Source organism: Carcharhinus amblyrhynchos, chromosome 11 (genome assembly GCF_965287045.1).
Source record: "Carcharhinus amblyrhynchos chromosome 11, sCarAmb.v2.hapA, whole genome shotgun sequence".
Taxonomy (NCBI): domain Eukaryota; kingdom Metazoa; phylum Chordata; class Chondrichthyes; order Carcharhiniformes; family Carcharhinidae; genus Carcharhinus; species Carcharhinus amblyrhynchos.
Genome location: NC_137334.1, coordinates 56,265,033 through 56,291,640, shown reverse-complemented (window position 1 = coordinate 56,291,640; position 26,608 = coordinate 56,265,033). Strand labels below are relative to the sequence as shown.

General features: G+C 38.7%; 1 protein-coding gene across 3 annotated transcripts in view; it reads right to left on the bottom strand.

Annotated features, from left to right (window-relative positions):
- tank (TRAF family member-associated NFKB activator) overlaps positions 1-26,608 on the bottom strand; it is a 79,273-nt gene that overhangs the window by 17,460 nt on the left and 35,205 nt on the right. For 2 of the 3 annotated variants that reach the window (XM_080199155.1, XM_080199156.1), the window contains exons 6-10: positions 20,130-20,315; positions 15,244-15,320; positions 13,051-13,170; positions 10,128-10,243; positions 7,170-7,717 (exon numbers count right to left, since the gene is read on the bottom strand). In XM_080199155.1, coding sequence (XP_080055281.1) covers positions 7,170-7,717; positions 10,128-10,243; positions 13,051-13,170; positions 15,244-15,320; positions 20,130-20,315 — 1,047 coding nt within the window. The remainder of the gene's footprint in view (positions 1-7,169; positions 7,718-10,127; positions 10,244-13,050; positions 13,171-15,243; positions 15,321-20,129; positions 20,316-26,608) is intronic. The other variant, XM_080199158.1, reaches the window with a different exon arrangement.

The following is a 26,608-nucleotide window of genomic DNA, read 5'->3' as shown; positions in this document are numbered from 1 at the left end:
TGGAAAAGTCGAATGAGAAGATGTTTGAATCTCTAGGAAGTTGGAATGTTTGGTCTCTTTCTAGCTTGTTTTCACTCCATTTAATTCATTTTCTTGAGAGTTTTGGTAGTTGGAGTAGTGTGCTATCTACAGACACTGCAGAAGGCTACATTTCGAGTAGGAGTTGCAGGAAAATGGTGATTATGCCCATGCTTTCATAAAAATGATAAGTTAGAGGCTGTGATCACTTCGGCAGTTTTTACTTATTTCTATCTGATTTTTTTGAAGTTGAGGATTTAGAGAGATAGTAGAGAAGGTCTTTCAGATATGCAGGAAGACATTAGAAGTATTAAGGAGAGGCAGTAGGTATGGGTCAGCTCTAATTGGAAGCTAGGCCAGATCTATAGAAACAATGGTATCAGGTGGTGGGACTTGAACACCTCAAACTTCTGGGGAGAAGGATTGTTAGGTCTTGGAACAGTGGCCAGGGTTTTTGAGGCCTGTTTTTAATGTGTTGTGAGCCTTCACAACACACGACAGTGCACAGTCGCTGAGCAGAGACTGACAGTCAAGTTCTGCACACATGAGGACGGTCTCAACCGGGATCTTGGGTTCATGTAGCACTATCTGTAACCCCCATGACTTGCCTGGGTTTGCAAAAACCTCACTTACTGTACTGTCTGAAGACAATACACATCTCTTTAACCTATGCATAATGCTCTTTCCATTCACATTGTCGGCATCTTTAAGACTTAAATAGCAGGTTAGTTGTAAAGACTCGCATTCTAATCAGTAATGTGTAAACTGTCTGTGCTGTTATATGCTCTGTCTGAGGCCAGAACTCTCAATTCACCTGACGAAGGGCAAACCTCGAAAGTTTGTGAGTTTACTATCAAATAAATCGGTTGGACTTAAACCTGGTGTTGTCAGACTTCTTACTAGGGTGGGAGGTAACAGACATGTATACTTTTAAGTTAGGGTGATAGAATAGTGGATAAAAATGAGGAGAATTAAGTTTGTAAAACCTTCCCGAGCTCTCCAAATCTTTGCCCACCTGGAGAAGTTTTCCAAATAGGCTTCCCTATTAATGACAGTGTTGTGGTTATACTATAATTGTTATTTATATGTACAACTTTAAGGAATGGAGATTTTGTTAATTCACTGTTGGACGGATTTCCTTTGGGAAATCCAACCTCGAGTGAAACAAGGCATAACATGCCCTTGTTGTACTTCTTCTATTTTTATAAAATTAGACCAAATGCTTGAACAACGTATGACTGGAATTGGTGCCAGGAATGTGGTTTTCCGCACTGTGGCCATGGGAAGTAAAGAAGTCTAATTTAGGATGGGTTAGTGCATGGTAAATGATGATAAAGATCAAGAAGAAAGAGTGCTTAGCTGCCTCAGTGCGGTCAGCAAGACAAGAGGGGACAGAGTCAGATTGGTGACTCTAAAGAACATCACCACATGACTTGGAGGGACGATTGTGAGGCCTTGGTGGTGGACAAACATATTGAGTAGCTAAGTGGGTAAGATGGTCAAGATCAAACATGATGTGAAAGAACAATAAATTACACATTCATTCCATTTTATTAGTTAATGTTCCTCCATATTTTGCACCACTTTCTGATTTTTTACATGCCTGAGGTGATCAGACATAAAATACACTGTTAATGTGAAACCTTCTTCCAAAATCACTCTGTATCTTGCCAATAGGAAGAAAATGGCAATGATCCAAGGACAAACGTATTTAATAATGAGAAATGGAAAGTAATAGAAATAAATAACAAACTGAATTGCATCTAATAAATGAATAAAATCTTGATATATGTTAAATAATGGATCAAATCTTGAAAACAATCATAGATTAGTGCTGCAAAACCACATCAAATGCTGCAGTATGCAAACTGATGCATGAGCGACAGGTCCAAGAAGTGCGAGTTACACTATACACAACACCCCTATTGTAGTCAGCATAAATAGAAAACAATAGAAATGCAGTGGAGAATTTTTCAAGAATAAAGATAATTCTAAATTCTGGAATATCTGTTACAAACAGAGGCCAAGGAATATGAATTTGTACTCAACTGAAAAGAGTGAAGTATGTTCTTAGTTGTTAAAATACTGAAACAACTCAATACCTGTGGATGCAGAGAAGTGTTTCGTGTGAATGAAGAAAAAGTAAAGATAAAGTTAATTTGAAGGATAATATTTTCATGCCTAAAACTTCAATTTATCTGGTGCTGCACATGGTGACCGAGTTTAAAATATCACAAAGAAATTAATTTGATGCCCAATTCTGCATAGAGAGAACACAGATTCTTAGAAAGGAAAATGGTCAGAATGAGTCCCGAAACAAATTAAAAATGAGGGAGTGAATTAAGTGAGGAGGCTTCTCAATTCTACTTTCTTGTACTCTGACAGGGAAGTGGCTGCTGTTCCTTAAAAAGATAATTCCCAATTATATTAACTGGAGCTAATGTACAAATTCAGCTCATGATTAAAAAGGGGATGTAACCCGATGTTATAGCATTGCTCGTGATTACAAACTACATAATGTTTTCAGTGGTGATTAATTGCAAGCCGAGCCTGAATGGTTCCAGACAAACTATTTAATTTTAGTACACAAAAAAGCTATGCCATGCCACTAAGAGATGGAGAGTGCTATATATGGTTTCTTATTTCCACATTCTCCAAAACTCCAGTGACCCAAGAACATAAGTTAAAAACTCCATAATCAATACTTAGTCAATTGATGATATGTGGAGAGTGCAATTCATCCTGTAAACAAACAACACAGGAAATGGATAACTCAATTTCCATCATTCAATATCCATCATGTATCAGAGGTGCCTACCAAAAGCAGAAGTTAGTCAAGAGAGGGGAAGAGCAAAAATACTAGCAGTCAGGAATGGATTATCGAAGATATAAATCTACACAGCAGTCAAAAATAGTGGGGGCGATTCTCCTGTCCCGCTGCGCTTATTTATTTGTGCAGCAGGCCAGCAGACTTTAGCAATTTGTACTAGGCATCCTAGCCTGAATGACTCTCCCAGCGCTGGATTTCTGGCACTGTCAGTTCTGCATCAGAAATCAGCGCAGAGCTACCTAATGAATGCAAAGTGCGAAAACTTAAATTCAATTAGTGGGCCCAGGATTGAAATCTCTGGGCCTTCTAGCATCTCCCTCCGCCAGGAATGTTTTACTCCAGTGGGATTTACAGCAGCTTCCCACGCTCAGGGAGCTGGCAGACTGACTCCACTGGAGTGATGGGGGGCAATCCGTGGGTTTCCTCTAGGTGCTCCGGTTTCTTCCCACAGTCCAAAGATGTGCGGGTTAGGTTGACTGGCCATGCTAAATTGCCCCTTAGTGTCCTGAAATGCATAGGTTAGAGGGATTAGTGGGTAAATATGTAGGGATATGGGGGTAGGGCCTGGGTGGGATTGTGGTCAGTGCAGACTCGATGGACTGAAGGGCCTCTATCTGCACTGTAGGGTTCTATGATTCCTCAATCAAGGATTTCCAGAGGGTCAGGTGCCAGGGGTCCCCCCGGGCATTGCCACCTTGGTGGTGTCAGCTTGGCCTCCTGGCACTGCCCAAGGGAAGAAGTGCCAATGACCAGGGGGCACTTTGGCACTGCCCACAGGGCATGGGACAATGCCAGGGACATGTGGCCTAATATGGGTGGGGCCTAATGGGGGTGAGGCCCCATTGCCACTCTGTGGTTGGGATTGGTAGGGGAGAGAGAGAGGCCAGTGATCAGGGCTGGCCTGGCCATTGAGCAGCGGGGAGGGATTTGCATGGCCGGCGATGCAGGGGTTGCAGGGCAGGCCAGCAATCGAGGGGCTGATAGATCGGTGCTGATAGATCAGCGCATGCGCAATGGCCCACTCAGCATTATGCTGCCAGCCTCCTGAGTGGGAATAGGTGCCGCCCCCTGTGTGATTCATGCTGAGGCACTCTGCAATGCACAGAGTGTGGGAGATTCTTTTTGAGGTTGTCACTGAAAAAAACAGCGTGATTTACTCCAGTTTTCACATGAATTCAACACTTAGAATTTTTTTGGAAAAACTGCCCCACTGTGTGTAGATTGTTCCATTGTGGCTGTTTTGCAAATACCATCAACCTGAATAATAGTTGAGTAATGATCCAGTTATTGCAAAATGTATAGTATGATCATTACTTTTCCCATGCTTTCCTTCCTGAAAGATGATAGAAGTGTAGAACATATTCTAAATTTGCTTGGCTGGTCACTGCTGTATAACTGATTTGCCTTCAATTATAGGGAACAGATAATTGCTTTAGCTTCTGAAGATGCTTGGTATAGATATTATAGAACTTGACGAATATCAGTAGAACTGACATGAAAACAATGCACATGCATTGTTGCATTTGGTCAAAGCTGTTTGGTAGCTCAGCAATCTTAATTTGAAATACAAGGGCCCAAATCTTCCACATTTCTAGTTGGATCTTCCAAGCCTGGCTTCTTCAGAAACATGAAGTGTACCATCCTACGGAGAACTTCACTGTAGAATCAGGATAGACATGCGACAGTACTAAAATGAATGAGTGAATAGATGACTGAATTAATGGAGAGCATGGTACAGCAGGTAGATGGGTGAGGTGGCAGGTGGGTAGGTAGGTTGGGGGAGGTAGTTGTGGCTCTTTTGGAGGGATAGTCAAGTCAGGGGGCATCAGGTCTGGTCAGGAGATAGCACGATCGGGAACACTATCATGATGCACTGGGAGCTTGTTTTTTGGTGGAGGACAGTGCAAGAGTGAGCAACTGGGGAATCAGTTCTGTGGTTAGCCAGAGTTAGACTAGGATTTTTCTGTCTCACACTTCCAGCTAAGAGCCATGAACTGTCCAAAATCTTTAACTCTAGCTGACAGTCAAAGACATTTGTGTAGGCTCCCAGGGATCAAGGGAATTAAGTTCAAAATTCCTGAGCAATTCCCACAGAGGTCAACACATTGGAACTTCTGTGGAGTCCCACTGCATATCTTGGGTTGTATGTCTGGTCTCCAACAGTCTGGAGACCGGAAGATCTGGGCCAAGATCGCCAAGTAATTGACAATGAAACTTTGCTCCAAACTGCTGAAATTTACATGGATTAAAAATATTGAAAGGTATGTGAACAATAAACAAGTAATGATTTAAATTGCTCAAAAGTTCATTGGCCACCAGATATTTGGGACACTACATGTTGGAATGTTGGAAATGGTTAATATCCAAACTACTTACCCATTATAAATCACTCATTTGCTCATCAAATAAGCCTGCTATATCCAGGACAGACATATATGAGGGAGAGGGAAGGGAATAACATTATTTTAGATACCAGTGTCAACATGAAGCACTTCAAGTTCAGATATAGCAAAGTTACACATAAAATAAAGTCCCCTGTAGCAGAATAGAAAAATCATAGATTTCCTATGATGCAGAACGGGGCCATTCAGCCCATCGAGCCTGCACCGACAACTATCCCACCCAAGCCCCACCCCTCCCAATTGCACATATTTACCCTAATTGTCCCCCCTGACACCAACTAAGGGGCAATTTAGCATGGCCAATCCATTTAACCTACCACAGCATGTGCCTTTGCCAAACTCAAGAGGCGCAGTTTCTACTTCACCAGATCTTTTCCCCCAATTTCATTTTTCACACCTATCATAAGCTAATCAGGGTAACACCACCAACTAGTGTCAAGCTGGATTCAGTTATGTGCAAGAAATTAGGTAAAGATTTCCCAAACTTATTTCCCACAGGACTCTTACAGCCAAGAGACATAGAAAATCTTCCTCCCATGTGTCTTGATTGGACTTGGGACACAAGTTCCAGAGGTAAAATCCAGCTTCACTGTACATGCAGATCCTCAACACAATTGGGCATTTTCAGCTTTTCTAAATAGGCAGAGGATTATGATCATCTATGAAGTATCCAGTATAATATATTGTAGTAATGGGGTAAATGTTAGTCCCATGGCATGCAGAGGGTGCATGTTTTCGTTTACTACAGATTTTTTTTTCATGCAATTGCAGTCTTTTTGTATTTTGCCAAGACAGCAAGGTTGGGCAAGAAAGATCAAAAAGGGACTTGGAACTATTTTAAGAACAGTTTCTTGGTTAGAATAAGATTGAACAAGGAATTACATCAGAAACTCTTGAAACAAAATTTCATTATTCGGCGTTTTTTTTAAATAGAACTCAGCCTTGGAATGTGGGCTGCCTTGAAAGGTGGTGGGTCAACTTCTTAAACTCTGCAATTCCTTGTAGCAGTTAGATACAACTCAAGAGTTTGACACAACTGAGGAGCATTCAAGGTTAAGTTATTCACATTAGTGCGGAACTGGAGTCAAATAAAGTCAACACTCTTCGTTCAGTGACTGGTCAAAAATAATGACACCAAGAGAAACATAATGGGGTAGATTTTGCTGTAGCATCTAATGACATCTGCTATTGGTTATACTTGTTTCTGCACCCTTCAGCTCAAAACATTTCTGCCCACCTAAGTTGTTGCAAGTGCGAGCTGATAATGTTGCAATTACAGGAATAGTGCGTCTTGGACCTGAGCGGACAGGACAAGCAACAGTATGTCTTCTTAACGAATCAGATTGAAGGATTGAGAAATAAACAGTGGAAGGAAATTTAAAACAAGTACCTTCAGTGTGAAACCAGATACAGAGAGAGTAAAAGAAAGGTGAAATTATGAGAGATGGAAAACAAAATTTAGCATTTTTAAAACCTCCATCAAAATGCCTGAAGGAATGAAACTCCACAAGTGTAACCATTAATTTTCAAGTGTCGGAAAGATTGATTGGCAGTAATTATCATACTGGTTAAAGCACTTGCGACTGAAACAAATGACAAAACTTAACTTCCTGTGACAAGCTTTTGTCAGCAACTTTGACATTCAATGCCTGGTGAAGCAGTTAGCAAAATGCCAGTTTCATGAAGGTGACAAGAATGATGACAACTCAGAAAGCAACTTTTGGATACTGGCATTTAACCACACATCTCCCCCTCACCTGAAATTGTACTGTTTATGCCTAGATAATTATGAGCATATGAGCCTCAATGCTACTTCAACAACAAGATCCAATTAGAAATTTGGGCTCATGTCACTAAATAACTAAGAATGCAATGGGAATACATCATATGCAGCACTGACTTTGGGATGTTTGACTTACCTGTTGTGGTCCTCTTATCTCTGTTGATGCTGGACGAACCATCTGATGAGATTCAACATTTAGAAAAGGATTTGAAGGTTTAAGAGCAGAAGGACCTCTAAATGTGGTCTTATCAACTGTGGCACCTATGGAGGTATGAATGTCTGTAGATTTTCCTTGCTCATCACAGAAAGGATGTGCTGCATTGTTATTTGGTCCCACAGTAAATGTTTCAAATAAACTGCATTCTTCCTTGTTTTTCTGTTCCAAGTTTTGGGGATCATCTTTCAACAGCACCTCTTCATCTTTACATGTAGGAACTTCAAAATGAGTTTTTGATCTTAGCTTTTCTGGTGTGCTGTTTAGGAAATCATAGTCGTTGTCTGAAGGTGGGAATTTGACATCTAGATCAGACAGAGACTCAACAACTGGGAGCTTTTCCTGCTGCATTCTGCAGCTTTGTGTTCCAATCACCCTTTTGGACATACTTTTGTCCTTTCCAACAAAATGTTCTTCTACATGTTCGTGTTCTTCATCTGTACACTGTATTGGCATTGAGACAGGCATATCTAGAATAATAAAAAATCAATAATTGGATCACAAATTCCACAGAAAATCAAAAGAAAGTAACGTCTTAGAATTCAACTTGAAGGGAAATATTCAAGCTATTTATGTTATAATTTGTATCTCTCTCCACCCCCGCATTAGCACATTACCAGGAATATTATATTCTCAACAGCACTTTCCAAACCCCGTGATCTCTTTCAATTAGAAGGACAAGGGCAGCAGGTGCAGAGGAACACCAACTCCTGCAAGTTTCCCTCCAAGCCACACATTATCCTGACTCAGAACTATATTGCCTTTCTTTCATGTTGCCAGGTCAAAATCCTGGAACTCCTTCCCTAACAGCACTTTCGATGTACCCATACCACATGGGCCTACTTGCAGTGTTTCAAGGTGGCAGTTCATCACCATCTTCTCAAGGGCATTTAGAAATAGGTAATAAAAATAGGGAATTTACTCAATTCCATTAAGTCCATCTCTAATAATTAAATATTTGCATTCCGTTCCTTTAGCTAGATCCTGATAGATAAAGCAAATTACACAGAATGGAGGATGGGAAATAACTAAGCTTAATGTAGCACACAACTTGTTCCAAAAAAAAGCAATATTTTTTAACCTGTGAGAATAAATGTTAGTTTTCATCAATACCTGGGAGGCCATTTAATTCTGGCCAATACAATTTTTAAAACTGCTCTGGTGTTCAAACACCAGCATCCGTGGCTGGAAAGGACAGCAGTCAATATCTTAGTTTGACAGCTGATTACTGACCGTTCTTCTGCAAGCCCAACACAGCAGCATAGATTGCTAGGATATACTTCCATGCATGAAACTCTCAAATTTTAAAGTCCTGGTATTTCAATCATCATTATTTTCTAATGAATGGCTTACCCACATGTATTAAAATAACAGCGACTGGAAAATTTGAAGTGTCTGATTTCTATCCTGTCACATAAGGAGATCTTAATTAAAAGCCAAAGGCCTCATCACAGGGAAAGAGAAGAGAAATATAGACCTCCCAGACCGAAGACAATAGTAGCAAAGTTCTCAAGGATGAGGATGATGTGTGGCATAAGGGAAGAAAGGGGATAGCTGAATATACCTACAGGGGACAAACGAATCGAACATCTTTGAAAACATTTCATCTTCTGGAGGTTAAAATGAATAGCCATACACAGTTTTAACCTTGTTGCTACATTTTGAAATACAGAGTTGATCTGTTTTATTCTTAACCTTTTCCACGATAGACTTATTGCAAGTAATCATTTTATTTAAAAAAAAAACAAAATTGAAATTTTAATGCTGCCAACCCAACTCTCTGTGCTACAAGGTGACAATCAGTGCTCTAATGCTTGTCCACAGAGAGGGAAAATTGGGAACCAAGCGAAATTGAGCTTGTACATCTTCCAATGTCTGCTCGAGAATAACACTGGTATAATTCAAAGACTAATCATTTGCTTCCCCACCCCTCCCTCCAAACTAGGGAACAATGTGTGACTGGGAACTGCCTGAAGGCAGGAAACAAGTATATGGCAAACGTTGTATTTCTATTTCATAAGTTTCTTTAAAGCTACCTGAAGTGAAGGAATGTTTACATCCCTTTCCAACTCACTACAGAAGTAACTAATTGATGGAATTTACCTTTATTAACAAACAGTGGGGTTGTGAAACCAGTATAGCTGTTTTGTTAAGTCAATCATTGTTTATTGGAAAAATCTTGTAACTATGTGCTCATCACTTTAGTGTCATTGGACTTCTATAACATTTAAACTAAAGCTTACAATTCATTTTAATGCTGGCATGTCTAATATTAAACATTCATTTTCAGCAGTACCTGTAATCATTACTTCATTGATAAAGGAAGATCTTATACTTTTAGTATTATCAAATTAGAAAGTAAGAGAAAAGAACTCATATTCTGCAACCATTGATAAATTTCTAATACTACTTGGGTCACCTGAAAGATTTCTACAGATTAAATTTTGATTTAACTTCTCATTCCTTGCCCATTTCATAAATGTTAATTTATTGGAAACTTATGCCGAGAGTTTTAAGATATTTAATTATTACAGTTAAATTGGTAATGCACTTCTAAAGGCTGACATGAATTACAAATATGCAATATCGGACAGCATGGTATAATTAATGAGCAGTCTTCTACATTGCATTTTCAATGCTGTTTAGAGAGGCTGCAGATTTTTCCTCTGTAATTAAATGTTTGTCCATCAGTTTCTTTTTTAAAGTGTTTCAAATATGGTGAAATATGTTTCAGATAAAGAAGATTTACAAGGGAGGATATGACATTCTAATTAGTGGAAAATAAACCAGGTATGTATTTTGCAGTTTTACAAAGATGCCTTTCGATTCCCTTCCTAAATGACGGAAGTACAATGCAAAGAAAATGTGCACAGTACTCACCTATTACTTTTTTGTTGTAGTTATATATATTCAGAAGTTCCGTTTGTTTCTTTGTTAAGGCAGACAGTTGTTCAAATTCTTGACAAACCTCCTGAAAAGCAAAGTCCAACGAATCTCTGTAATAAAAGTATTGGTATGTCAGAAAAACGGATTCATGTTAATTTTCCTATATAAATCACTTGCCATTACACAGCCTTCTTCAGTTAAAAGGAGGGACGGTCTAGGTCTCAGACTTGGCCGTGACCATAATCAATGCTGTTACACGATCAGCTGACAGAAGGTGCGCTTATAGCAAACTAGAAAACTGCCAATTTTTCACATTTCCTGAACCTGTGATCATCTGGTTGGGAGGCAGGCCACCAGGTGGTGATAAGAACCACATTCTGAATAAATGGCTTTATTTCTTTGTGCAGGTATGAATACCAGCACCCCTTTGCATCAAACCTTCAGATATAGGAGCAATGACATTTATTGAAGTGGTAACCTATAATATTTTGGAACTAAGTATTAGTTTCATGGGAGAATATCACATTTGGAACTAATTCCTCAACACAGAAGTCGAATGTTTTATAACCAGTCTATTCTGCCAAGTTTGTGTCCAATTTAAATTTGGCATTTACAATGATCCAGCACTAGACTGGCACTATAAATCCTGCTGAATTACTACTTCAAGCTCATACCAGCATGGCAAGATAATCACCCCTTCAGGGGTTGGGATCATGCCAGTAGGAATTCAGAGGTACTCCACTGAAGACTCTGGCAGAAATGCAAGCTGGCTTCGCTATGCTGGCACCCCCTGTACCCATCTATAATATATCTGGTCTGCTTTCATTGATGGTTTATTACTACTACCAGTTAATAACTGAATAAAAGGAGCTTGTGAACTGTAAAATGTGCTCCAATAGCACACAACATACAAGAAACAATTCATTTTTTCTTTCAATTTTCTTCCCTCCTCTGGTTGGGATACAGTTTCCAAGATGTGAATAACTCACACAAGAGACTATTTTTCAAGTCTAAGGCCATGTGTCAATGGACCCCCTGAGCTGTGGCGGGCATCACAGCCAAGCACCTTATACCCATATGTACAAGCTTCCAGGGGGTCACTGTATAGTGATGAGGAGCAAGATTCTAATTTGATTTTTTTCCCCAACCAAGCCAAGAATACAAGGGCTAATTGTGATTTCATTATTATTATTCCATGTGAGATCAACTACTAAGCACAAATATTGGAGCCTTCTGCTTTGTAGGACAAAGTTGTGCCTTCTACACTAGATTAAGATTATATCATTTATTTAGTTTTATTTTGTCAAAAATATTGCTGCAAAATACAATCTTCTAGATGGGATGGTAAAACACTGAGAATGACTGTATATTGAAAAAGAATGCCATATCTCAGTACACCGCTCAGATATGGAAAGAATGGAAGTTTGTGAAAGCTGGTACAATTAATGGAAAATCTTCATGGAACAGAGAAAGGTCATAATTGAAGATCAGAATGGGACAAAGGTAATGGAAATAAAAAAAGGCTTTAAAATAAGTCCAAATAAATGCAGTCAGATATGAACAATTCATTTATGCTTGGGTTTGACTTTAAAACAAAGAAGTTGGGGGAAACAGAGGCCAGGGAAAGAAATCAAATTACAGATAAGGAGAAGCAAATGATCCCCAAGACCTAAAAATGTAGGAAGTTCTTTACAAATTGTACTGGCATAAGGGTAGCCTGCATTGGAATCAAACCTTACTTCTGCAACTGCATAGATTGTTCATTATGCTCTTCAGTTCACATATATTCTCTATTTCTAATTAGTTCGCTATGTTTATGTGTATGGTTAAGACTGTACCGCGTTTAGTCATGGTGTTGTAATTTGATGGGAAATTATCCAGTTATCTTTCATCTGTTGGATAATGGCACAGTGGTCAGCACTGCTACCTCACAGCACCAGAGACCTGGGTCTGATTCCTGGCTTGGGTCACTATCTGTGTGGAGTTTGCACATTCTCCCATTGTCTGCATGGGTTTCCTCTGGATGCTCTGGTTTCCTCCCACAGTCTGAAAGACGTGCTGGATTAGGTGCATTGGCCATGCTAAATTCTCCCTCAGTGTACCCAAACAGGCGCCAAAGTGTGGCTACTAGGGGACTTTCACAATAACTTCATTGCAATGTTAATGTAAGACTACTTGTGACTAATAAGTAAACTTTAATTTTAAACTGCATAAACAACTTACATGACTTGAAAGGATTTTTTTTATTGATCTATCATCTTAGAAATGCTACTGGTACAGCTATGTCAGATTAAAATGACAGTCAAGAATTGCTTTGAAAGAATAAATGTGGCACTCAATTTATTGAAATGCAGCCTTTCGAGTTGTTGATCTAAATTTCAGTTAATTAGCATGCTTGCTTTGTTTTTTTTAAGTAAATGAGAAAAGTAGGACACTTGGGTTTTCATTCAGCTGCAGCTAAATTTAGTACACCGCTACTTTTAATTATAAATAGATTTTTTTTCACATCATCGATTGGATGAGATTGAAAGAATCGACCACATTTGTATATATAAACATAATACTTTCATATCAATCATTGCAGCTAAATGTTTGCTATGTGATTTGGCACCTGCAGTATGAGGTACAATTGGAATTAATTTTTTAGAATAAATAATATGGAATACCAGGATGGATATGTTGTCTTCACCAAAGAAGGCACTATAAAATCCACTCATGTGATACTTAAGCTGGCTGTCAAAGAAGCAATCCAAACTAACAGTACGTGGAGACAGTTCTTTGGCAAAATGGCACACACAGGAATTGAAAAACTGATCAGGGTCTCAAGGGTATTAATTTACTAGTCTGTCCATTCCATCAACTTTCAGAACCAGAAAGACTTGTTAAAATGTGTCCAAAGTGTATTTTCTGCACCCACATTTGAGGCCACGGAATTGATGCTTTGAAATATTTTTGTTGATGAGTCAATCCAACCGTATAGTTTGGGCTTAGCCTCCTTGAATATTCATTGCAAACTCCCAGCCCCACATCAGGGACTCTGCAATTGTAATTAAAAAATTTTGTTAACAGTAAGTGCATCACAGCGGCAAGGTATTGCTGCAAGTAATGGCACACAAACAGCTGTGTAGCTCCATGAAAATATGGTTGCTCCACTTAGTATCATAGGACATTCCCTGCACAAAAGCCATCTGGATTCTATGAAAGATGGTGGAACAAAGAGTACACAAGGTGGCTCACATTCAGAGGACTTAGTTACATATGATAAATACATTTTCCTGCTTCAGAATATCTGGCAGAAATAACCAGATTTCCCTACAGAGTGTAGGAAAAATACGGACACTAGAAAAAAAATGTCTCAACTTACTCCGCTTTGACTGAGTCTGCAAGCAAAGCACTGAATTGACCTTGTAGCTTTTTTTCAGGTTCATAGGCAATATTGCAGCAGGGCAAACCCAACTTAAAACTCAAACTATTATTATGTTATCATTGTCTTGTATTTTGTGGGACACATATTTTAAAAATCTTAAAAGTGTTTCAATTGCAGGATGCTTGCAACTGTACCGTATTTGAAAATGCAAATACACATCCAAGATGCTTTCTCTCAACTCACTGAGTTTAACTAACAATGGGCGAAGCAGGAGGCAGAGGCCTTCCTGGAATATGTAGTCCAAGAGATGGTCTGGCCCCATGGAATGGATTGACTGAGGAAAATAATTAGAAGCGGGTGATCATCTATCAGCATGGGAAGGAGTGCAAATACGAAGTACAGTTCTGGAGTCCCTTATGAAAATGCCTTACCAATTAAGTTACGAGTAAAGAAGACTGAGTCAAATATGGCACCCAGAAGGATCAGAGTCAACCCAAAATATTAATTCTGTTCCTCTCCTCAGGTACTGGTTGATCTGCTGACTCTTTCCAACATCTTCTGTTTTCACATCAAGAAGGAAGGCCTGGCACAATGGGAAAGGCCCTTGAATGCAATGATCATTCCCAAACCTGTGCCTGTCCTTCCTGCAATTCCAGTTTTGAATACTTTCGATCAAGTTTCTTTCCCAATCACAGCAGTGAAATAATTCTAATCAAAACTGCTAATTACACCTATGCCTTCTATGTTTTTTTCTGAAGATTTTGGTGTGACTGCTTACAATATTGCCCACATTGTCTAACTCTAGTAGCCTGGTTTTGCTTGGTTTCATTCTTAGTTATCCAATCATAACCACAGCTTTTCAGAAACTGTTACCTCTGAAACCTCCAAAGCCCAAAGATCTATTATGCCATTCAGCCCATTGAGTCTGCTCAGATTTTTCTTAAACCTTTGTGCAAAAAAATTTTCCTGACATCAGCCTGAATGGCCAAACTCTAATTTAAGGTTATACCCTTGTTCTGAAGTCCCCCAACCAAAGAAAATAGTTTCCCTCTATCTGCCCAACCAGCTCCTTTAATTATCTTAAACACCTCATTTAGTTCACCTTTCTACACACCTTATACACTGGAGGGAATACAAGCATAGACGAAACAATTTGTCTTTGTAATTTAGCCTCATTATCAGTCTGATGAATCCAAAACCAAGGATTCCTTCCTGAGATGCCATGTGATCTAATCAGGGCCTCATATAACAAACATAATTTCCACCTCTTTGTCTCCCAGACCCCTTGAGATAAAGGCCAACATTCCATTAGCCTCTTGAATTATATTCTGCGCTTGTACATTTAGCTATTTCTATAATTGGAGCCTTTCTTCTTCCACAGTTTCCATGTTTCATTCTTGGCCAATCTATTTAATTTGGCCAGATCCCTTTACACCTAAGTAGGTAATAATGGTGAAAGATATGGGTAGCAATTATTGGTGTCATGTGCGTGAGATTCAGCAAATTAGACATTAATTTGCAACTGCAAAGAATGCCATTGATGCTGAGAACATAAGTGTTCATGAAACCAAGTTTCCTCAATACTGTTACATTTGATCAATATAACTAAAATATTTGGCACACCAGTAGATTATATAAAGAAAATAATTCTGCTTTTCCTGTTGGAGTATCCTTTATCATTGATGAGATATGTATTATTTGTACAGAACAACTTTCCATTGAAGGAGGGAAAAAAAATCATACTTGTTCAGAGGATGATGATCAGTTCCTGTCAAAGGAACATCCTTTTTTGATGATGATGCATCCATCTTCCAGTTCACCTTGAAATACAAACAGTTTTAACCTAATTGACTAAATTTTGCTTTGCAGTACACATAATAATAAAAAAAAGACAGTAAATCATTGTATGACTGAGAGAACAAAGCTCCGATTTAGGATATGAACAGTCTTACAAATAGAGTATATGTTAAATACGGTGAAAATAACAGCGAATTCAATGTATGCTGCAAGTCTGGAGCTGCTGATTCCATCTGACTGAGCATGTAGATGATCAATGAGCACCATCTGCTGAAATTGTGTCACACTACAAGTATTAATCTAACGTGATTGATCAGGTCTTTTCATCTAAATGTACAAGACAACTTGAGGGGCACATTCAAATCTACATTTCTATTAATTTATAGAGGCTATATTTTACTGATACCAACAATTTAGAGTTTCAATGTGCGAATTATCTGCCAAAAGTGTTAAGATTAACTCTGACAAACCTCCAGACCAACAAAATTCAATCAGGAGAAACCAGCAATTAAGAAAGAACCTCTAAAAGAGTTAAGTTGGTTGGACTTTGCAATTTGGATCATTGGGTCTCAGCCTGTGTGTGCAGCCTCTAGACTATTTTCTGTGTGCTAATTTATTCAGAATTAATTTTTGGAACTTCTACATTTAAATTTTTTAAAAAATTTAAAGCTGTTTCCCCAAGTAGCAAAGACCCAGCCAAAGTGATCCCTGACAAAGCCATCTCCCAGGCGTGTTTCCTGGTTTTTTACAAAATGAATCCAAGTCTCTGCTGTGTGTTCCCAGACCCAATGTGAACATTCCCGAGTCCATACTCATCGTGCTCCCCATAGACTCCCAAACCTTTTTGCACCTTCATTGACCGTAATTCTTCTTAAGCTCTTTACGAGCATTCTGCCAACCTCCATCCTTCTGAGCCCTTTTTTTCACTAGCTCCAACTCATGATGTCTTGCACCCCAGCTTCTGTCATATCTGTACATGCTTGTAGGGACATGTATTGTGTTGCACACTTCTGAGGAGTGCTCAGCTCCTCACGCCCACTTAAATGAAACCCACTGCATGCTAATTTATTCAGAATTAATTTCTGTAAGTTCCACATTTAAATTATTTTTTAAATTTAAAAATGTATACATTCCGCTCATTCCCTGTGGTTTGGTTTCTGAGATTTGATTGGTCGGAAAATACTAAATGTCCACAAAAGCCATGGGAGTAAGAAAAGGATTCTGGTGGATATTTGATCTCTTCCTGTCTCCTTGGAACTCGTTTCCCAACTTTACAAGGGGATTTTTTTTAAGAAAAAGAATGAACCTAATGAGACTGATAGATGGCCCTTCAGTAAGGATGGAAACATTTAACTACCCATTTTAAAATGCTTCTATGTTGGTTCACACTATGTTTAACTTTGCTTCATCAACTGGCTTATATTCAAGATGGCTTTTATATTGCGAGAGTGCCCTATGATACCAAAAAGAACAACCATATTTGGATGGAGAGTCAGGGCTTTATATTCAAGAAGAAAAAGTAATTTCTGCTATCAGAGGCTCTTATCACTGAATGTATTTCTGTGGACCAGGAAAGTGTAAGACACAAACAGAAAGAGCAAGAGACACAACAAAATAGAGCTTGAGTAAAAATCAAAGTAGAGGACAGGGAAAATGGCAAAATTGTGTGAATGGCATCTACAGACAATGAGAAAAGATGTACAGGAGGGAAGGAAGGAGAGAGTGAATTAAATGAAAGTCTGAAACAGCCAGCAACAAACATATGACACAGAGCTAAGAGTCGAATCATAGAATCCCTTCAGTACAGAAGGAGGCCTTTCAGCCCATCGAGTCTGTACTGACCACAATCCCACCCAGGCTCTATTCCTGTTACCTCACATATTTACTCTGTTAGTCCCCTGACACAAGGGTGAATTTAGCATGGCCAATCCACCTAAGCTGCACATCTTTGGACTGTGGGAGAAAACTGAAGTAGCTGGAAGAAACCCACGCAGACAAGAGGAGAACGCACAGACTTTGTCACCCGAGGCCGGAATTGAACCCGGGCCCCTGGCGCTGTGAGGCAGCAGTGCTAACCACTGTGCCACCATGCTGTGCCGTGACAGACAGCAAAAGACAAATAAATGGAAGATGATTTAGAAATTACAAGAAATGTAGACGCAGTTAAATGAAGAGAGAGAGATACATTTCTTTTTATAATGAATCGAGTGTGGAAACTTCCAGTTTTTGGTTAGTTACATAACGTCATTTGCCACTCCTGTGAAGCAGACGCCGTGTTGTCACTTCCATTGTGTATCATTCATGTGTCCGATTGCAGCTTCTACTTCCTGATGTTGTCAATTGTTCTATTCCAGGTGAAAAGCTTCCATTTAAATTAAAACAAAACATAAAATACTGAAGCTATTGGAAATTTGAATTGAACACTGAAAATGTTGGCAACACAAAGCCAGACAGCACTTTGAAGAGACTGGTAAGTTATCTGTATAGGTCCAGATCCTTCTCCCAAACAGTTCTGAATGGACCACATCCAAACATTAATTTGCCTGTCTCTGTAGATGCTGAGTGATCTGTGTGTTTCCAGCAAATTTCAGTTTTGAATTGAGAAAAATGATCAAAGTTGGGTTCAAAGATTAAGATTGCCTGACGGATTTCTTGACATAATCAACTCTTGCAGAATGAAAAATAATTATTTTCCCTTCTAGATAGTCAAAATAAGATAATGCGGCAAATTTTAAGGTGGAGTATCTGCCAATGTATTGTTAATTAGGCCTTCTCCAACACCCTTCAGGTAAAAGTTATTTTGTGCTCTAATATGTAGGAAGCACATAAGTCTGGCTGGGACCTTAGGGTACACGAAGACCAACAGTGTATCTCCTTAACCAAAAAGATTTATGGATTGAAACAGAAACAGGGAAACAATGAAGGAGGGTGAATTAGACACAAATCAGACACAGAAAGGGAAACAAAGATGGAAAGACATATTAGATGAGAGAACAAAGAAGGAATGGTAAAAAAAATGAAAAGTCAGAGTTCAAAATGATACTTCTTACAATCTTCAACTTTAATTGGCTATAAGCAAGACAGTTTGATTGGCTTTTATTAACAATTATCATGTATTTTCACTCATTCACCAGTTCTAACTTTCTATGAACATAGGTGTCAATTAATGTGAAAAATCAAGCAAATTCTTAAAAATAAGGGTGAGGCTAACAAGGTGGTGTTTGCGTGAAACAAAGTGTGCACTAGTATAAATCGATCAGCAAATTCTGGAGAATTTCAGCCTCATCCCCTGAATTCACTGGCTAATTTGAGTGTGTCATCAAACTGTGTGTCGTTAACATGCCAGCAAGATTTGCCCCAATGTTTGTTATCCACAATAGTTGTGAAACATTTTATGCGTACAGAAGAGGTGCCTGCATACTACTCAATTAGGTGACAATATGAAACCACTTCTAAGTTTAACCTTCGTAAATGTAACATACTATTAAGACAATAGTTCTACACAAAAATAAATAACATGTAGATTCTCAAGATCTAAAAGTGAATAAACCTCTGGTCTGCAACATCCATTATCCATGGTAAGCAGCAACATTACTACAAGGACACATTTTGTTTGCAATAAACTGTCTCATTTATATTCTGAGTTTCAATTCATAAAATATTTAATACACTGACAGCAATATCCAGTAACCAAAAAGCAACAGAAATAGTGAAAAATAAACATCAAAAAATACAGTAAACCACAAAAATTTCATTAGGCCTCATCTGTACAAATCAACAACACAACAGGAAAACGGATCATGTTAGTTCTTGTATTTACAGCAGAATGTAAGTACAGTAGATCACACTTTTGTTAAGAAATCAAAACAGAAAATGTCAGAAATAAAGACATCTGCCAGTAACAGTTTAAAGAAGCATGGTGCTTCTTACCCAATGAAGCAAGAGCTAAATTTTGGCATGCAGCAAAAATCCATTTTACAACTTTACTAAATCGCACTAGAGATAGTGCAAAGAAAATGCACAAGGATGTTGCCAGCAATAGAAAATTTTAATTATGAGGAATGATTGGTCAGGCTGAGATTGTTTTGCTTCGAAAACAAGCGGCTGAGGAAAGATTTGTGTAAGGTGTGTAAAATTGAGAGGCCCAAAGAGAGTGGATAGGAAGGACCTATTTTCCTCAGCACAGAGATCAATAACCAGGGGTGGGAGGAGGCAGTTATTTAAGTAATTGATCGAAGAATTAGAGGAGAGTTGAGAACCATTTTCATCTCAAGGCTGGTGGAGAGGTCTGGAGCTCACTACCTGAAAGGGTGGTATAGATAGAAGACCCTCAATGCATTTAAAAAGCACTTGGACACGAAGTGTCATAACCTCTTAGTGTACAGATTAAGAGCTGGAAAGTGGGATTAGGGTGAATAACTCTCATTGGGCTGGCATAGACCCAGTGGACTCATTCTATGCCTTAAATTTCTGCTATTCTATGATTCACTGGTGCCCATATTTCTGATGGCTGTTCTTGAAGTGATGATTGGAAATAGCCCCACAACCAATATTCCTTTGAGCTGTACATCTCTGATGGAACTTGTTAAGTCCTGGCTTAAGTCATGTGCAAGACAGCCCCTTTAATTTACAAGTTTGGAGCCGTGCAAAAAAGTTTAAGGGGGTCACGTACTCCAAAACAAATTAAAGTAAACATTGCCTATAACCAGTTAAAGTACCAATATGAACAAATAGATCCATTCTTCTGATTAAAAGGAGCTACTTCGTCAACAGGTACCTGATCTAAACATTTTTATGAGAGGCAATGACAGTGTCTCATCTTTGCATCTTACCTGTAAGTCTGGCGTACAGTAGAGCTGTTTACCATGTATAAAGAAGCCAGTATCTTCCTTTAATTCTTTTCTCAGCTGTCTGAGTTCATGATCTCTTTCTTCAATATCTCTTTTAAGTTCCTTCTGCTTTTGTTGATAATCCTTTATCTGTTCTCTTAACCTACTATTTTCAGTTTCTAACTGCTCCTGGAAGTATAAAGTAATTAAAAGTAACCAAAACCTGTATCAGCATCGTATCAGGGCATGCATATTATGCAACAATAATCAAGCATATTCAACAGATTCATAGAGGGCTCAACAATCTGATAAAACCATCTCCAGACCAAATGCAATTTTATAAGCTGATCACTCAATGAATTGTATTCTACTCCACTGCCAGACGACCTGAGGTTTTTATCACAAGTAATCATTGTGTTGAATGCATGGCTCATTACTAGTGCCTTATTATTGTAATAAGTGTCAATGAAACATGAAAATCATAGCACAATGGCATCATTGGATTTGTTTCAAAGGAATCGAATTGAAAGTTTATAAATCCTTGTGAGCTGCTGAATTTTCAAAAATGGCAAATCTCAAAACTGTGGCCAAATTTAAAGACATGATGAAACAGGTGATTAGATGGCACTAGTACAATTTTAAAAGTTTATTTATTAGTCACAAGTAAGCTTTACATTAATATTGCAATGAAGTTACTGTGAAATTACCCTAGTCGCCACAGTCCGGCACCTGTTTGGATCAATGCAGCTAACCAGCACGGCTTTCAGAATGTGGGAGGAAACCGAAGCACCCGGAGGAGTCATTGGGGGAACATGCAAACTCCACAGAGGTAGTGACGCAAGCCAGGAATTGAGCACATGTCCCTGGCGCTGAGGCAACAGTGCTAACCACTGTGCCACCATGCCGCCCCGCCATTGTCACTATAACTATTATCAGATGGTTGTGTGTTCATGTCCCATTCCAGAAATTGAACACTAACATTAAGGCTGACACTCCAGTGCAGCACTGAGGGAGTGCTGTTCTGTTGGAGGTGCCACCCTATGAATCAGATGTTAAACCAAGACACTATCTATCCTCTCAGGTTATGATAAAGACACCATGACGCTATTTCAAAGAAGAGATCAGGAGTTTTCTCCAGCGTCACGGCCAATGGTTAGCCCTCAATCAGCATCACAAACCAGATTACCTGAGTGTTTGTGGGAGCTTGCTAATGGCTAGTTAATTTCTTCCATTACAACATTATTATACTTCAAAAGCTGTGAAGAGTCATATGGACTCAAAATGTTAACCTTGTTCCTCTCTCCACAGATGATGGCAGACCTGTTGGGTCTTTCCAGCATTTTCTGTTTTTATTTCAGATTTCCAACATCCACAGTATCTTGCTTTTACTTCAAAAGTACTTGACTGGCTGTAAAAGTGCTTTTGTTCTGTGCTTCTATTTAAATGCAACTCCTTTTTCCCCCCACATAAGCCGACTCACATAGGTGGGAATTACATCAATAATCCTTTCTTTCCATGAAGTGGTATGAAGAATGCTTTTGCAGAAACACTGCAATAACCAGTGTAATGCATTGTGAAAAGTGCTGTTTCTTGAATGAGGCATTAAACCATGGCCCCTATGTCTTTCTGCGTGGAAGTCAAAAGATCCTTCCGCATTATTCTAGGAAGAGCGCGGGCATTATCCAGATGTCGTGATCAACATTTTTCAACCAACATGAAGAAATCAATAATTTGCTATTTATGTGATTGCTATTACTCTGAACTTGCTGTGTACAAATTGACAAATGCAAGTCTTACACTACAACAGTGACTATGTTGCAAAAGTCATAAGTAACTAACGATAAAGCACTTTGAACATCCTGAGGGCATGACAGGTACTGGAATCCTTATCCTGTGTCCCAAAATCTGGAAGGACACAAAAACGGGTTACACTCAATGATGGTGCATGTGGTAGCAATTTGTAATTGACATGCAGAGTTCTTCAAATTGATACTTTATTTGGTGGCACCGCTGATTCCCTCATCAATTACACAAAGTTTGAACACTGCTTGAACAAGCATCTTTCTACAATTATAGTTTTGGTTAGCTCTGGTTTCATATCAAAGAAGCCAGCAGGAAGAACCATGGTTGGCAGAAGTGCCAAGAGGACAGATTAGTCATTCATTACAAAGCAGAAAGTGAGATTCCAAATGCATCGAAAGAAGGATGCCTCAGTGAAAAGATTAAATGAAGAATATTGTATTAGTATAATAAACCATTTATGATTTGAAGAGGCAAATGGAGAACTTATGTAAATTTTATACTGTCAGTGATATGCCAAATTAATGGATCATAGAGAAACACCTCATCAGTCAAAGACTGTCCATGTTGACAAAGTGTTAATGGAATGGATCAGGCATTGTTGGAGTGAAAAATATCAGTTTGACTGCTTCATTATCATAAATGAAAATATTCCATGAAGAGTTAGGTCTAATATCACCAATATGAATATTCAACAGGTTGGTATAACAAATTTTTAAAATGCCATAGTATACATCTCATGAAAGTACGAGGTGAAAAAGCTGCAGTTGACCACCAAGCTGAAGAGGCATAATTGGATTAATTTTCCACGATAATATTGGAAGATGGTTTAACATCAGAGCAAGTGTACAATGCTGATAAAACCTCAATAAATTGGAGGTATGTCCCCAGACATTAAACTATGGCCCCTATGTTGTCTGCGTGGATGTCATAAGATCCTTCCACACTATTCAAGGAAGAGCTGGGGAATTATCCAGATGTCATGATGAACATTTTCAATCAACATCAAGAAACCGATAATTTGCTATTTATGTAATTGCTGTTATTGTGAACTTGCTGTGTACAAATTGGCTGATGCATGTCTTATATTACAACAGTGACTACATTGCAAAAGCCATAACTGACAATAAAGCACTTTGGACATCCTGAGGGCATGACAGGTACTGGAACCCTTATCTTGTGTCCCAAAATCTGGAAGGACACAAAAACAGGTTACACCCAGTGATGGTGCATGTGGTAGCAACTTGTAATAGGCATGCTAAATTCTTCAAACTGATATTTTGTTTGGTGGCACCACTGATTCCCTCATCAATTACACAAAGTTTGAACACTGCTTGAACAGACATCTCTCTACAATTATAGTCTTTATTAGCTCTGGCTTCATGTTGAAGAAGCCAGCAGGAAGTCCCGCGGCTGGCAGAAGTACCAAGAGAACGGATTTGTCATTCAGTACAAAGCAGAAAGTGATGTTCCAAATGCATCGAAAGAATGATGTAATAGTGGATGAAACAGCACCAATGGGATTTAAAGGAATGCCTTATTATACCCACATGTTCAAATTTAGCAGGTAGCCAAAGGTATAAATTGTTTGTTATTGGCAAAAGCCAAAATCCCAGTCTTCCAAGGGGACAGTGTTTTCTCCATTGTTTCAGGCCAATCAGACTGCAAGGATGATGAGACAAATCTTCCTTCATTGGTTCTTTTATTTTGTCTTTGAAGCCAGAGCTCATTTTCAGTTTGCTGGTCTTCCCAGGGCTGCAAAATTATGCTAATCCTTGATAACTGCTGCACAACCCAATGCAGAACTCCTCATCAAAGACAATTACCCAAATTTTACCACTGATTCCTGGGCAGGCAAGGCTCACAGAACAGAATTCACCATTAGCCCAGGGTGGGATTTTACGAGCCTCACCTGAGCAAGGTAGTAAAATTCCAGCCAGTGTTTTCTGAGTTTATTTTCCCCCCAACTGTACATCCCTCATTCAGCCCATGGACCAAATCATTCCATGGGTATTCAAGGCAAGGTAGAAGGTTGAACTGATGCGCAAAATGCTCACTGCATGTAACAGAGACTTGGGATTTAAGGAATTCCAAAAATAATTCAGTGTAAAAGATGCACTCTCAAGTGCTGCGAGGGCAGGAGTAATGTGTTCCAAGATGTTTTGATGGCACAATGTGTGGCAATTTATCATATTGCTAAATTGTGAAGATGAAATTGAACCTGATTTCAGTGGTTTTGTGTGACTGGGGGGTAAAAAAGACTTATTGGCGCATGCAAAAGTTTGTCACGTTCTGTCACCATGAAGAAGCTATTGAGTCTACTGTGAATAGTGACAAATATACTCAGGTTCACTTCCAACTCAGAATGAAATATGCAACACAGTCACAAATAAGAATAAAGGGAACGAAAGTGATAATGATGACAATGAAAAAGGTTGGATGAACAGGAAAACGTGCCTATTGACAGCTGCATAAACATTGAGGAGGAATTGACTCATGGGATTGAGAACAATGTCATTAAAGAGCAGTAAGTTGGCGGGGGTGGGGGGTTCTACAAAATACAAGGGGTGTTCCTGAAGGCCCACGTATCTGAAATTTAAGCTTCATGGCATGTTTAAAAGAGGTACAACAGAGCCTCAAACTTCAACTTCCTCAGGCTATGTCTGGACACCAGCTATTGACCCAGACATTTCTTCTGCTGTGATGTACTTCAAAATAATGAAGTTAAATAATCAAACAATAAGGTAATACAAGTAAATAAAATCCCTTTATTCTTTATTTCATGTATTATAAGTGCACCATACATGCTAGAGCTAGAAGCCAAAATCTGTAAATTCCCAAATCCAGTCCCAAGCTTCCCGGATATGGTACTTGGTACCCATATATAGATGAAGCTCATTCCTACTTCTATGGAAAGGAAACAGCATCTTTTGTTGTAATCACTTCAGTTTTGTGCAAGGAATGATGCCATATCAAAGTTTCTATCAGACAAATAATTAACTTCAACGTGTCAGATAAGGAACAGATCATGCTCCTTATGTGTGGAATGAAAAGGTTTGTTCAAATTTCTAATAAGAAATTAAGGCTATATAATTTAGTATACTCATTAAGATTAATTAAGGAAAACCCATTATGGATTTTCTCAAGGTGAATTGAGTTAAAATAGCCTGACTGAGTCTTGGAGACGGTTGATGAGGTTGTGGTTGATATGGTGTACAAAATATATGAACTTCCAAAATACATTTAATAAAGTGTCATTTCATAGATTTACCAGCATAGGTGAGGCCCGTAGAATAAAAGGGAGAGTGACAGCATGGATAGAAAGTTGATTGAGTGATTGGAAACAGAAATAGTTTTTCAAACTGAAGGAAGGTATACAGTGAGGCTCCACAAGGATCAGTACTAAGACCGTTTCTTTCATTGATCTATATTCATGACTTAGTCTTGGATGCACAGGGTACAATTTCAAAATCTGCAAATCACCTAAATCTTAGAAGTAACGTGAATTGTGTGAAGGATAATGATAGATTTCAAGAGGTCAGAGAGACTGATGGAATTGGTGGATATGTTGCAGATGAAATTTAATGCAGCAAAATGTGAAGTGATGCATTTTTGCAGGAAAAACAAGAAGCAATATAAAGTAAAGGGTACAATTCTGCAGAAGGTGCAGAACAGTGAGATTTTGAGGTTTATTGGTTTTCAGGTTGAAAAAATGGTTAATAAAAAATGAGATCCTGACCTTTATGGAGGTATAGTGTACAAAAACATGGAGTTATGATGAATCTTTATGAAATACTAGTTCTACCTCAAGTGGGGTATTGTCTCCTTTGGATTATGGGGTAACATGCTGCCATGCTGAGAGATGGGCCACATATCCCATAGTGTCACATCACTCTAATGGCTCATGATTCTTACTGACCTTAGGGAAAGTAAACAGCACAATATCAATGACACCTTGAAAACACAGTTCTTTTCCCCTCTATTCTTCCATGGGATGTGGATACCATTGGCAATTTGTTGCCCACTCCTAAGGATAGCAGATTTTCTACCCTAAAAAACATTAACGAACCTAATGGGATTTTACAACAATCAATGTGGTTGTCATGATTACCATGACTGAAACTAGCTTTATATTCCAGATGTTTCAATTGAATTTAAATTCCACCAGCTGCCATGGTGGGAATTGAACCCATGTTCCCATTAGCCTGGGCTTCTGGATTACTGGTCCAGTGATATTATCCCTCTGTCAACGTCTCCCCCAAACATAGTCCACCAGCCTATCCATCTGCTGCAACTGTGTCTCCAATCTGGAAGATAGTGAAGAGCAAAATCTAAATGGCAGCCATTTGTCCTTCTAAAGTTTTTGTTCTGCCATAGAAGCATCAAGACGGGCTGTAGACTTCATAGTACTGAATCATTATGTAAGTCATACATTTTTCAAGGATTTGTTTTAGAACTTTTACCAGGCTTCTTAGCAATTCATAAACAATAAAACTTTTCGAAGTGTTAGCACAGGAGGAGGACCTTGGTAAGTGCCTTAGAATTTTGAAAACAAATAAAATTTAGGATTGTTGTACTGTTTGTATTTAATTCTGTTCACTTACTGGTTCAATGTTGTAATATACCATAAATCACAGGCTGAGAAAATTTATTTTTTCATTTATCAATATCAAGGCAATGAC